Genomic DNA, 13,214 nt, shown 5'->3' with positions numbered 1-13,214 from the left:
CAACAAAGTAACTATTAAGTGTTTGTGAAAGATGTATGAAGTCACGGTGACATCACCTACTGGTTTGTGTACTCTTTGTAGCCAGGAGTTACAGTACCTACAGTACCTATCAGCTAAAGCTAGCTAACTAGACTTGCAAGGTGCATCTCACAAATACCTGTTAATTGGTGCTAATTACAATAGAAAAAAGAAAAACCTGAATTTCACTCACAAAAACTGAAGACCTCAGTAAAAACAGTCACCAGCACCACAAAAATAGTCAAGACATCCAGTTCAGTGAGTCAGAGATGCTGAAGTGAAGCTTAACATTCAGCTGGCATTCACCTGTTACTCAGGGCTAATGCATCCTTCATAATGCAAATCTGAGTACAATTTAAACGGGTGAGTTAGGAAAGTCTCTTTTCTGTCATTGTCCTCAATGGGGAAAATTACCAAAATTATTTTTGCATAGTTTACATTTCTGTGCCCAGGGGCATATTCTGTGTGAGCCAGTCCCTGTGAATTAAGATAAGCTTAATAACACCATTCATCACAATCAATATCAATAACTGTATCCTGCACATAAGCTCAAAACAAGCTTGGCTGCCTCTGTTACAGCTGTTAAAGGCTCTGTGTGGGCAAGAATATCTGCTTGTCTCTGAAAATAGCACAGAGGGCAACGTGAGAGTGAAGGCCTAGAAAAACATGTTATGCATGTGCCGGCCTGCAGAGATTGCAACAGTGACCATCCTGTTGCTGCTACTCAGATGTGATCCCCCCCCCTCGGTGCCACACTGGTGGTTCAGAGGAGAAGTGGTGACCTGAGTGAGACTACGTGTTCAGAGGAACAGCCAGACTTGAAAACACAAGTAGGTTTTTCCTACTCACATGCCTGTATTATATATCATAAATAGCTTGTGCTGTTCATTCACTTGTATAATTACAAAGAAAGGGGAATGAGTCATGTTGAGGATTTGTATGCTTTTCTTCTTGAAGTTTGAACATGTGTCCAGGAGAAATGTTTTTCTAATTGATTTTGTGTAAAATAGTGTGTTAAGTTTGCTGTATCATCTCCACCTCAGCACTGCTGGAATAATGGGGGATCTGAGGCAGACGATTGGGGTCATGTCGCAGACGATATGTCCGAGCTCGCGAGTTCCATCTGAGGAGGACTTAAAGGCCCCAAATGGTGGGAAAGAAGAGAAAATTCAAATGAAGAGGGAAATTTCTCTCATGAATGGAATCTGCCTCATTGTGGGCAACATGATCGGCTCTGGGATCTTTGTTTCACCGAAGGGTGTACTCATGTACAGTGCCTCTTACGGACTGTCGCTGCTGATTTGGGCTCTTGGAGGCATCTTCTCAGTGTTTGGGGCCCTGTGCTACGCAGAGCTCGGCACCACCATCACTAAATCTGGAGCCAGCTACGCCTACATCCTGGAGTCTTTTGGTGGCTTCTTGGCTTTCATTCGTTTATGGACGTCCATCCTCCTCATCGAGCCGGCCAGCCAGGCTGTGATTTCGCTGACCTTCGCTAACTACCTGGTGGAGGCTTTCTACCCCACCTGCCAGCCACCTTACGTTGCTGTCCGCCTGATTGCTGCAGCCTGCCTCTGTAAGAAACACACCTCTGTCTGAATGTGGATTTTTACAATGAAATCTGTGCTGTTTCAGCTTGTTGTAGTAAAAGCTTAAATTGATCCTTTTTTTATTCATTCTATGCCCTTCATCTTGATGTTAGTTTGATCTTTGTCTCTTTTCTTATTGTTGTTTACTTAATTTAGTCTGTTTGTCCAGTCATCATGAATAAATATACACAGTATAAACAGCCTCTATTTTATGCAGTGACTGGATTAAGGACTAAGTACACCCTATGAGAAGCTAAAGGTCTTGTAGAACCACCTTTAGCAGCAATAACTTGGAGTAATAATTTTCTGTTCTGCTTTATCAATGCCTCACATCATTGTGGAGGAATTTTGGCCCACTTTCATTGAGGTGTGTATGCATTTATTTATGCACAGCTTTTTAAGGTGCCACCACAGCATTTCAGTGGGGTTGAGGTCTGGAGTTTGACTGGGTCAGCCATTCTGTTGTAGATTTGCTGCTGTGCTTGGAATCATTATCCTGTTACACGACCCAATTTCAGCCAAGCTTGAGCTGTCAGACAGATGGCCTTACATTTGACTCTAGACTACTTTGGTGTACAGAGGAGTTCACGGTTGACTGCAAGGTGCCCGGGTCCTGTGGCTGCAAAACAAGCCCAAATCATCACACCTCCACCACCCTGCTTGACAGTTGGTATGAGGTGTTTTGTTTTCTCTAAACACTTCACTTTGTATCATAGCCAAACATCTCCGTTTTGTTCTCGTTTGTCCAAAGGTAATTGTTCCAGAACAACATGCTCACTGAGGCCTGTAGACTCTGAGATGTAGCTCTTGGGGGGGTTTTACTTTGTTATATCCATTCATTACCCTACTTATTCTTTGCTCACTATTAGAGCTTTGAGTTTTATTTGTTTATATAGCACCAAATCAGTCACCTCAAGATGCTTTATATTGTAAGGTATTGTAAGGTAAGTGGGAAGGAAAAACTCTCTTTTAACAGGACGAGAGCTCCAGCAGAACCAGGCTCAGGGTTTCTACTACAAGTTACTACCAATGGACACTTACCCTTTTCCACTCCTGCCATTTCACAGACACAGCACAGGGGCTCAGTAGGCAATGCTTTTTTTTTTTCTGGTTCAAACTTGGACCAGGACCTTCTGTGTGTTTGCACGTTCCTCCAGGAGCTCTAGCTGTTAAAAAACAAAAACATGCTATATTCTTTAGTCACTGTAGCTGCCTGCTGCTGACAGGATACTTAGAATAGGCCAAATTTCATTTAATTTCTTTACAGGGATGAGCATATCCATAATCATGTACATCTTGTAGAACACAATGAGGCTTTTGTTGTGAGGCAGTCACGGGAAGTGTAATACATTTATCAGTGGAGATATTCCGTGTATTTCCAGAGTTTAATAGTTGAATAAAACAAGATGAAAAAAGCTTTAGTTCTACTTGTTTGGGAAGAGGTTAATAAAACCAAGCAACAACGTGGTGTTATGTCTATTCATGCCAGTACCAAACTCAGTAACCCTTAGTGGGACTGGCATAAACTAAAGTTAGGCTGCCAGTCCCGTGAAATGCCACAGAGATTCACAGCCTGGCTGAAGACTGCAGCAATCAGAAGTGGTATTTAGGTGAGTCACCAGTCGCTCTACCATAAAGTGTGATTCTGTTTCCGTATCCATGGACTGAATGTGGCCCATGTGACACAAAGCAAAGAGCAGTATGAGAGAGTCGGGTTTCTGTTAGCTCTTTGGTTTCACAAACTGATCCACTGGGTAAACTGTTGTGTCATTGTACATTAACCAATTAACATAACCCCACTTATTGTACATCCTCGAAAGCAGAAACAGTGCTGGGTTCTGTGTTTGGACGTGTTTGCTTTAATCAGGCTTTTATTCACTGCCTTCATGCTCTCGTTTTTTCAGGTGTGCTCATCTTCATTAACTGTGCTTATGTGAAGTGGGGGACTCTGGTCCAGGACATCTTCACTTATGCCAAGCTCATGGCACTCTTCCTCATCATTATTGTAGGAATCCTGAAAATATCTGCCGGTAAGTAGAACTAAAAGTGAGAATTCATCTGAGAAAATTGCATTAAAATGTTACATTCAAACTCAAGCTTCTGTTTGTGTAGGAGAAACAAAGAGCTTTGAGAATCCGATGGAGGGCTCCTCAGTAGACCCTGGTGCCATCGCTTTGGCCCTCTACTCAGCTCTCTTTTCCTACTCTGGCTGGGACACGCTAAACTTTGTAACTGAGGAAATTCGGAATCCAGAGAGGTGATCCAAACAGACATGAGGGAGAAAACACACCTACTGACAGGAAATCTGCTAAAAGTTCATTTTTGGCAGTGCTGATCAATCAGAGTAGAAAGGTTAACGTGCTTTTGAGCAGATTATTTAAGATAATGCAGACAGTAATAATGAGCCCCTGGAAACTGCACTAACACAAGAAGCATTAAATATATTTATTGATCTAACTGACCTTCAGTGCTGTATTTACAGTGGGGAAAATAAGTCTCTCACAGTTGAATTGTACCTATGATAAAAATTACAGACCTCTCATTCTTTGTAGGTGAGAAAACTTCCAAAATCAGCAGTGTATCAAATACTTATTTTCCCCACTGTATGTCAGCTGGAAAGAAAGCCATTTGCACATACATGCAAAAGTCTTTTCTTTGGAAAATGAGGAAAATACGAGCCATGTAACCCTAATTATTCCAGATTGAGTCATAAATTTAGTCTACATTGTGTTTTGCATTATATGTTTCACATCTTTAAATGCATAAAATTGCAATTATTGTGCTTTTCAGTTCAGGCTAGCAGGGTTCCCTAAGGGATTTCTCCAAATTTCTCCATGGGCATGAATTAGGTTTACACACCTGATCAAATTTTATTTTTTCTCAGTTAAACCTACGAGGGCTTCCTAAATGTCTCTGTTCACTGCAGACCAAAACCAGAGCTAAAAGAGAATAAATAGTGGACATTTATCAGAGAGAAACACCCATGACTTCAAAAGAAGAGCTAACCTAAAATGTGATAATAGGTTAGCTCAGTTTCTGCAGGCCCCAAGTACTTAAAATATCCATTGTTGCAGGTTTAACTGCAGGTGCTTCAGATTGCTTTTATGAGTCACGTGGCATCACAGCTTGACATAATTGTCTCAATAGTAGCAGTCTAAACAGTTTTAAATTGTCTATTGTTGACATAAATTTACAGCAGCTGCTATTATACTGCAGTTTGTACCCAAACAAAGCAGAAATGGACTGTAGGAACTGGAACTGGGATTGATTCTTCTGTAATCACTGCATGTGGACATGGTGTTGTTGCAGAAATCTGCCACTAGCCATCGCCATTTCCATGCCCATAGTGACCATCATCTACCTACTGACCAACGTGGCGTACTACGCGGTTCTAGACATACCTTCTCTGCTGGACAGTGACGCTGTTGCTGTGGTAAGGCACAAACGGTCACCTGAGAGATTCACTCCTGCTAAATATAGATCTGTCCTGCTCAGAGCGGAACATTTTGCTCTCTGAGACAAAAACACCACTGCTGAAAATAAAGTAAATGTAACATCTAAGTGAATTGCAGAAAATATAAGGGTCTGAGGGACTGATAGACTCCTCTGAAAACTGCTCAGATCTCTTTATCCAGAATGTGTAGTGTGAAATAACCCTTGCAAATATGACCCCGCAGACATTTGGAAACGCTGTCCTGGGACCGTTCAGTTGGATCATCCCTGTTTCGGTGGCCATGTCCTGCTATGGAGGACTCAATGCTTCCATCATTGCTGCTTCACGGTAGTAAGAAAATACAGAGTATGTCCTGACTATATTATGATGAAAGTATTTTCCCAGTAACCTTCCACCTCACTGATCGTGCAGGCTGTTTTTTGTTGGAGCCAGAGAGGGCCACCTCCCCAACAGTCTGAGTCTGATCCACCTGAAGCGCTACACGCCCATACCCGCACTGCTGTTCAACGTGAGAAACACGACTGTTGTCTAAAGCACAAATGAACATCAGGTTGGATCACAAACATTTGGATCATAACGCTGTCCTGTGCTGAATTCTTGTGCAACTTCAGGGTTTAATGGGCCTGATCTTCCTGTGTGTGAGGGACGTGTTTCAGCTCATCAACTACTTCAGCTTCAGTTACTGGCTCTATGTGGGTCTCTCTGTGGCTGGCCTCATCTACCTGCGAATCACTCAGCCAGACAGACACAGGCCTGTCAAGGTGAAGCTTTTTTTTAATTTATTTTAATTTATTTAGATTCATATATTGTATGTATGGGTATAATTAGAACCTGCGAGTAAAATTAAACACAGAATTGAAAATCTAAAACAGGGGCCGTACACTGGCAGGCAGTCAGCAAAGCAACCAGATCATACAGGGAGCTGACAATGATAAACAAGGCACAACAAACTGGCAGAGGATGAGGCAGGAGCCAAAGTCAGGTCATGCATGTGAGATCTAATGGGAAACACAAACTACACAGGAAGTTTATATGCAAAGGCTGGTTAATTGTGAACAAAAAAAACTGGCGTGAACCAAGGAGAGGAAGGGAAACTGATGAGGGTGCATGACAGTGCAGTTACACATGAAAACAGGGAGTCGTTTATCCCGAGTCTCAATAAGAAAGACTGGCATGGCATCATCTCTGTATGCGAGTTTGCCCACTTTAAACCTCATATTCACCAACAACAAACTGATTTACACTAGAATCAAAGTTTAAAGGTTACACTGATCCAGTTGTAGCTCTGCTAAAAGGCTGGTAAGAAGCAGGAAACACTTAGCTTTGCCCCGCCCCTTAGCTGGAATTCATAAGCAGCAAAAACACATTCAAGAATAAAATATGATATTGTGTGGTTATAAGCAGATATAAAAACATGTTCAGTGTTAATGTGCTGTCTTCTCCTATGGCAACAAGCAGTTTCTACTTTCTTCTACTGCAGTGCCATCTGTTGTTTGTTCGTACATGCAGATTCCACTTAATAACATGAAATTAGGATGTGTGTAAAGAAAGAAACAAAGAAATACAGATTATTACCGTAGTTGCAGGCACTCAAAATTAAAGTTTGGTGAGTTTTTGTGCACATTGATTATGAACATAATAAAACCGTGAAGATGAACCATAACTCTGCATGGAAGCATACAAATGCTCAAAAACACTAACCAGCTGTGTTTTTTCTCTTCTCACAGCTGACCTTGTTCTTCCCCATCATCTACTGTCTGTGTAGCCTGTTCTTAGTCATCGTCCCTCTGTACGGAGATACCATCAACTCTCTCATAGGAATTGGTATTGCACTGTCTGGTGTGCCAGTTTATTATGTGGCCATTTACCTGCCTGAGGAGAGGAGGCCCAAATTCATCCGCAAACTAAACAGTAAGACTCAAAATATATGTTTAATGCTTATTTCAGTGAAGTTTTATTAAGGTCTGATTGTCAGTTAAATATACAGTTATTTGAAAATCTAAGTACACATTTACTGCTCCCATAGGACTTGAGAGGGTAAGTAGCAGCCAGGTGCTGCTAATCAAATACACTTGATTAACTGATCATCAGAAAGTGTGACAAGCTTTACAAAAGCAGATGTTTTGGCAGTTTGCTGGTCTTGAGCATTCAGGTGTGTGTTAACACAACGCTAAGGGGGAGAGACATGACTGCAAGATCGACTGCTGCCTGTCAATCTGGGAAGGATTACGAGGCCATTTCCAAACATACTGAAGAGAAAGATTAGTGAGAAAGATTATTCACAAGTGAAAAACATTCAGAAAAGTTGCCAATGGAGACATTAGCTACATTTCAGACTCTACAGGCCTCAGTTAGCATGTTAAATGTTAAAGTTCATAATAGCATAATTAGAAAGATTGCCTCTCTATCTAAAAAACATGGATGGTTTAGAGTTAGAAAAGTTGCAACTGAAGATCTCTGGAACAATGTCCTTTAGACAGATGAGACCAAAGTGGAGATGTTTGGCCATAATGCACATCAGCATGTTAGGAGAAAACCAAACACAGCATATCAGCACAAACACCTCGTACCAGCTGGTGCTGGAGGGGTAAGGATTTGGGTTGTTTTGCAGCCAGAGGACCTGGGCACCTTGCAGTCATTGAGTTGACCGTGAACTCCTCTGTTTACCGAAGTATTCCAGAGTCAAATGTGAGGCCATCTGACAGCTAAAGCTTGGCTGAAACTGGGTCATCAAGAGGACAATGATCCCAAGCACAGCAGCAAATCTACTACAGAACGGCTGAAAAAGAAAAGAATCAGCTTGTTACAATGAACAAGTCAAAATCCAGACCTCAACCTGCCTGAAATGCTGTGGTGTGAGCTGTGCATAAATGAATGCACACAAACCTCTATGAACTGAAGCAACGTTATAAAGAACGGTGGGCCAAAATTCCTCCACAATGATATGAAAGACTGATAAAGTCACACAGAGAATAATTACTTGTTGCTGCTAAATGTGGTTCTAGATGCTACTGAAAGATGGGGGTGTCTTTAGTTTTTAATTTTTTTTCAAGCACATGAAGATGTTTGAAAAAAACATGATAATGTGATCAAGACACTCCCTAATTTATATAATTCTTCTTGTTAGAATTACAAAACTAAGGAGTGCTGCGTGTCCTCCTTTCACCCTTTACCCAGATTGTCAAATATTTGCTGACTTTAACATCAAATTCAGATTTAGTCACCTTGAACTATGAATCAGCTGTAACTAACCTCTTCTCTTCCTCTCTCTTCCTCCCACGGCTTCCGCCGTGTCCTCACCTAGCCTTCGCCACCAGATACACCCAGATGTTGCTGTATTGCTGCCTGACTGAATCTGACACAGAGGCAGGAATGCAGGGAGGCAGTAAAACACAATGAAGCTGCAGACAAACTCGTGAAGCCTTGTTCCTGGAAAACAAGGCTTTGCATGTACTGAGCAATGAGGAAGCAGACTCTCAGCATTTGTGAGGATTACCTGACGTCTCAAAGGAAAGATGAATCATTCGAGAAAGTGATTTCGTCAGTAAATGTGCTACACTTTTCTACTGAGAGCAAGGAACATCTTCTATGAGGATATACATTAAAAAATAACAATACACTATGTTGCTGAAGCTAGGATTTTAATTTTTGAGATGTGTGAAAATGTAAGCGGATCGCCTTTTGTCTGTTTAACGCATTACATGAAAATGTGGCAAGAATCAATCTTAATACTGTCATGTGATCACACTCTTCAGTTTTCAGAAGCATGTCTAAGCTTAGTATTTATCTTTATTTAACTTGATTATATTCATATGTGGATGACTGCGCAAGTGTAAAACACTATAAAAATGTCAGTTTCGGCCAAAGGGGCCGATTCCTGAGCAGCTTCACTGTGAAGCTTTTTCATTTAATTTTTCTTTCAAGACGTTTGCGTATTTGTACTGTTCACTGGGTGTATTTATTTGGTCTTTTTATTTATTTATACCATTGTAATAATACATTCTTTATTGTAATGTACTTTACAACAAAAGGTTCTGCTCTGTGAGAGCGAGGCTATTTTTGTACTAAGCCAATACTTGCTGCGGGTTGGTGGGAAAGTCCCTCACACATTCACTCACCGTCAGGCTGCAGCTTTGTGTGTCTTCTGTCATCAGCTACGTGCAACACGACTGCAGAACAAACCTGCTGCTTAAAGCCGGCCCGCTGTCAGGTGCTTCACTGATGTGTTTAAAACAATTTATGGCCTATTTATTGAAACTGGCTACCAAATCCACTGGAGACTTTAAAGTGGATCAGTTAAGCTCATTTCCAGCTCCATATTTTTATTCTCGGACTCAAGCAGAGCAGCTTTGACTCCTCATGGCTTAATATATTCCTCGGTAATCTCACACCTTTCTACAGCTTCTGATAACGAACTGTTTTAGTTTCTCTCCCTTTTAGGACAATCTGCATTTAAGACAGCTTTGTTCTGATTGCCTGCCCCTCACAAACAGAAGGTTTGAACAGCAGGTGGGTGCTGACAGTCAGAGCTGTGTGTGTGCGATGAGCATATTATTGTGTTACTTCTCTCTGACAGGATACAGAGCTGAGTGTAGAAAACCTGAGCAGTCTTCAGCCTGAGCTTTTGGCCCATTAAGGGTTCTTTGCACATAAGTTGAATGGATTATTTATAATTTTGCATGTTAATATAGGCATCCACAGGAGAATATATATGAGACAGGACATAAGTAAAAGCATAATAGATCCCTTTTAAGACTTTGGCATTTTTTAACTGTTCTGTAGTCTCTTTGCTTATCTGATCATCTCTAGCAAGCATTAAATTGAACTCCTTTTGCATTTACATATGTGTCTTTTATGAACAGACTTCGATTCATGTTTTGCCAGATATTAATTTATGTATAATTTGTGAATATTCTCTCAAACTATGCCTGTATTCAAAATACCAGTCTTTAAAGCCTGTGATTGTGCTCTTCAAAATGTATTCTTAAATGAACTTGATTCCAGTCCACATGCCTCCCATTCTTTCATCCCAGTCATTGATAACACATTAACTGTGTGAAGAGGTGAAAGTGGCTTTTAGTATGGGCAGATATGACTGAGAAACCTTGCATGCTCAGTGTCTAGTGACCTTTGAATCACATGCTGAAGCATACCACATGCTGTCCTTCTTGCTTCCTTCTTTTGGACTCTAAAGCGACTCCTCATTTCCAAACTGAGCAGCAGGTTGTTTTTGATCACTAGACCTGAAACTAATGACTGAAACCATAACTTCATTAGGAAAATATTTGTTAAAGTCACAGAGCAAGGGAGACCAGGGCCTTTTTCCCCCATAGCCTCCCACACCACTTTAAAGTCTTTTTTTCCAGCTACAGGAGTCTCCCCCTGCTGGCCTGAGGAACTTAAACTTAACTTAACTCTCAATAAGACAATGACATCATCCATAAATATCATGTACTTACTCTTTATTAACGGTCAAATGATTCATGTAGTTCTGTTCCACTGAATTTATGTGTCACAAATATTTTATTCCTTGTAGCTTTTGCTATTTTTTGGAGAAAATAGTAGTTCAGTTTAGTCCATTTATAAAGAAATTTTCAAATATTTTAAGAGGAACAATGAAGAAAAACACACTGTTCGAAGAAAGTCTACACAAACAGGCTTCAGAGACAACATCTGGAGTCGGCAGGATCTCCTCTTACAACAGGGTGCAGTTGGCAGGATCAAAGCCGGGACAGATCCACTTGTTGCTGAACTTTTTGTATCCCTCAGCATCACTCAGGGCACTTCCTGAGCAGAGTGAAGCAAACAGGCATTGCTGATGTGATTTCATAATCCAGAGGAACATAGATCAATCACTCCACTTACCGTCCATCAGGTTCTGCAGGCTGCAGTAGTTTGTGCTGTTATCAGCTGGATCTGCAGACAACTCGGACACTGCCTCTCCCTGTTCATCGGGAACATCAGTTGGTTTGTCAAAGAAGAATTTCTGAGAGTAAATTTGATGAAATGTCTGAATTTTAAGTTTATCTGTTTACATTTTTCTTTGTATCACAACATCTCCTGCTGCGATGCTTACAGTGTATAATTTATGCACAGTGCTACTATATTTAAACATGAATGAAGTCTGTAATGTATATATCTCCAGGTAAGTGAATGAGGTAACAGTGTTTGTGTTGTCCGTGATCTGCTTCAGTCTGATTTGAAAAAGTCACACTTACAGTCACTTTGCAAACGGTCGACTGCTCTACAAGAAACTGAAGGTCGTTCACTTTCTTTGTTCTTGGAGATGTGTGCGTGGCTTTGATCAGGTTGGGAGCTGATGACACGAGCTGTCGAGACATTTCAAACTGAGTGCAGTCTGACATTTTAAGCTCAGTCTAATGGTGATAGTTATTTGTCATGTAACACAAAGTGCCAGAAGGAGTCTGAGGAATTCACAGAAGCACAAATGACAGTTAAAGCCTCAGTAATTAAACCAAAGTACTGCACCACCTACACATTACACCTCCGGGAGCTGCTCGGCCATGGAAACCCATGCCGTGAAGCTACTGGCGTGCAGTTTTTGTGCTGATGTTAATGCCAGGGGAGGTTTGGAGCTCTGCAGTTATTGAGTCAGCAGAACGTTGATGACCTTTACGCACTCAGAGACCCTGCTCTGTAGCCTTTACGTGGTCTGCCACTTCACAGCTGAGTTGCTGTGGTTCCCAAAAGTTTCAGCTTTGCAATAATACAATTTACAGCTGTGCTACTTTCAACTACTCCCTCGCCTCGAGGGGTCACCACAGCAGGCAGCTGTTTTAGAGTTGACACAACCCCAAAGGAGGGATTAGTGTGTCCGGCTGGAATGTGTTACCCACTACAGAATTGGAGGCAGTAATAATACCACTTACAACTGATTGTGAAATATCTAAGAGGGAAGAAACAGAACAGTGGCATCCTATTACAGGCCCACGCTCAACTTCAGCGAGCTCATTAGAGCAACCCGCTGTTTCACAAGTATTTGTAAAGGCAGGCTGCATGGCAAGGTGCTTGATTTTATACACCTGTCACAATGGGACTGAAAACACATGAATTCAAAGATTAAGAAGTGTGGCACAATACTTTTGTCCACATAGAGTAGTGTGCGTAAATAAATAAATAAAATAATATAGTCTTCAGTGCAGCATATATGAGCACAGGAAAAATACTCATAAACTGATCATAAAACAATTAATTGGTGCTTTACTGTAATGATGATCACTGGAGAATAAAAGCAAAGTATGTAGATAAGATATCATACATGACTGAACCCTTGTGTGTCGTGTACCGAAAAATAATTGTGCATTAACACACCTTCAAATCTAACTCAAACTACATCATAAACCAAAGTGTTTATTAGTGCTTTAAAGAACTACATAAGTAGGAGTTGATGTATCCAACCTCATAGGAGCACCGCTCTCCTGCAAACTGACAGCTTCGGCTGATCTGCCAGGCCTTGATCTGGCTCACAAGCATTTCGGAGACATTGCTGCATGAGATGCCAAACAGCCTGCAGAGCCGAGCAGAGCAGTGAGAGTCTGCTTGGTCGGGAAAATATTCGGTTAAAATGTCATGACAAAAACAGAAGAAACATCTTCTCACTGAAAGAGGAACTTTGCTTTCAGAATAAATGGATGGTCGTTCCAGTACAGTGTACACATATGACTAATGTGAGTCTTGTGAGTCCATTTCAAAGATAAGAAGCAGGAAAAACTACAAAGCACAGAACTTTGAATTGCATAAAGTGTGAAAAATACTGTAACATCACCACAAACCATTTTCTGTGTGAAGCTAAACACATGGTGCTGCATCTACTCCATAGCAGCAGCTGATATCAATAATCAACAAGACTTATTACATATTAATATTATGCATAAATGCTCAAAGAAGATCAGCATCACCATTTGATTTTGCAGTGTGCGGTCCGCTCAGCCACAGAGATGCTGAATGTTGCCCCCAGAATCAGAGACGAAGACAAAAAGAGGAATCTCGGGTCCATGGTAAAGGCAGGTATAGTGGAGACTGGTTTCCAGTATGTGGTGAAGTGTGTGAACGTCTCATAAATGTCTGCTCAACCCCCCCGAAGGTGAGGGATTAAAAGAGCACATGAGTCATGTGGAAAACTGAAGGAGGTC

General features: G+C 41.2%; 1 protein-coding gene across 1 annotated transcript; it reads left to right on the top strand.

Annotated features, from left to right (window-relative positions):
- The first annotated feature begins 757 nt into the window (after positions 1-757).
- Positions 758-9,844, top strand: LOC115795517 (Y+L amino acid transporter 2). The gene is made up of 10 exons (XM_030751484.1): positions 758-848; positions 1,062-1,594; positions 3,512-3,637; positions 3,720-3,864; positions 4,917-5,040; positions 5,285-5,388; positions 5,473-5,569; positions 5,673-5,822; positions 6,789-6,972; positions 8,366-9,844. Exons 2-10 carry the CDS (start codon positions 1,075-1,077, stop codon positions 8,458-8,460), a joined length of 1,545 nt encoding a protein of 514 aa, XP_030607344.1. The 5' UTR covers positions 758-848; positions 1,062-1,074; the 3' UTR covers positions 8,461-9,844.
- Positions 9,845-13,214: the final 3,370 nt, after the last annotated feature.

The sequence above is a fragment of the Archocentrus centrarchus genome, chromosome 17 (assembly GCF_007364275.1).
Source record: "Archocentrus centrarchus isolate MPI-CPG fArcCen1 chromosome 17, fArcCen1, whole genome shotgun sequence".
Classification (NCBI taxonomy): domain Eukaryota; kingdom Metazoa; phylum Chordata; class Actinopteri; order Cichliformes; family Cichlidae; genus Archocentrus; species Archocentrus centrarchus.
This window is presented reverse-complemented; position numbering and strand designations above follow the sequence as displayed.

Coding starts and splice junctions, on each gene's coding strand:
- LOC115795517 (XM_030751484.1), top strand. CDS start 1,075: ATGGGGGATCTGAGGCAGACGATTGGGGTCATGTCGCAGACGATATGT. Junction 5,570..5,672: donor TACCCGCACTGCTGTTCAAC/GTGAGAAACACG, acceptor GTGCAACTTCAG/GGTTTAATGGGCCTGATCTT. Junction 6,973..8,365: donor ATTCATCCGCAAACTAAACA/GTAAGACTCAAA, acceptor GTCCTCACCTAG/CCTTCGCCACCAGATACACC.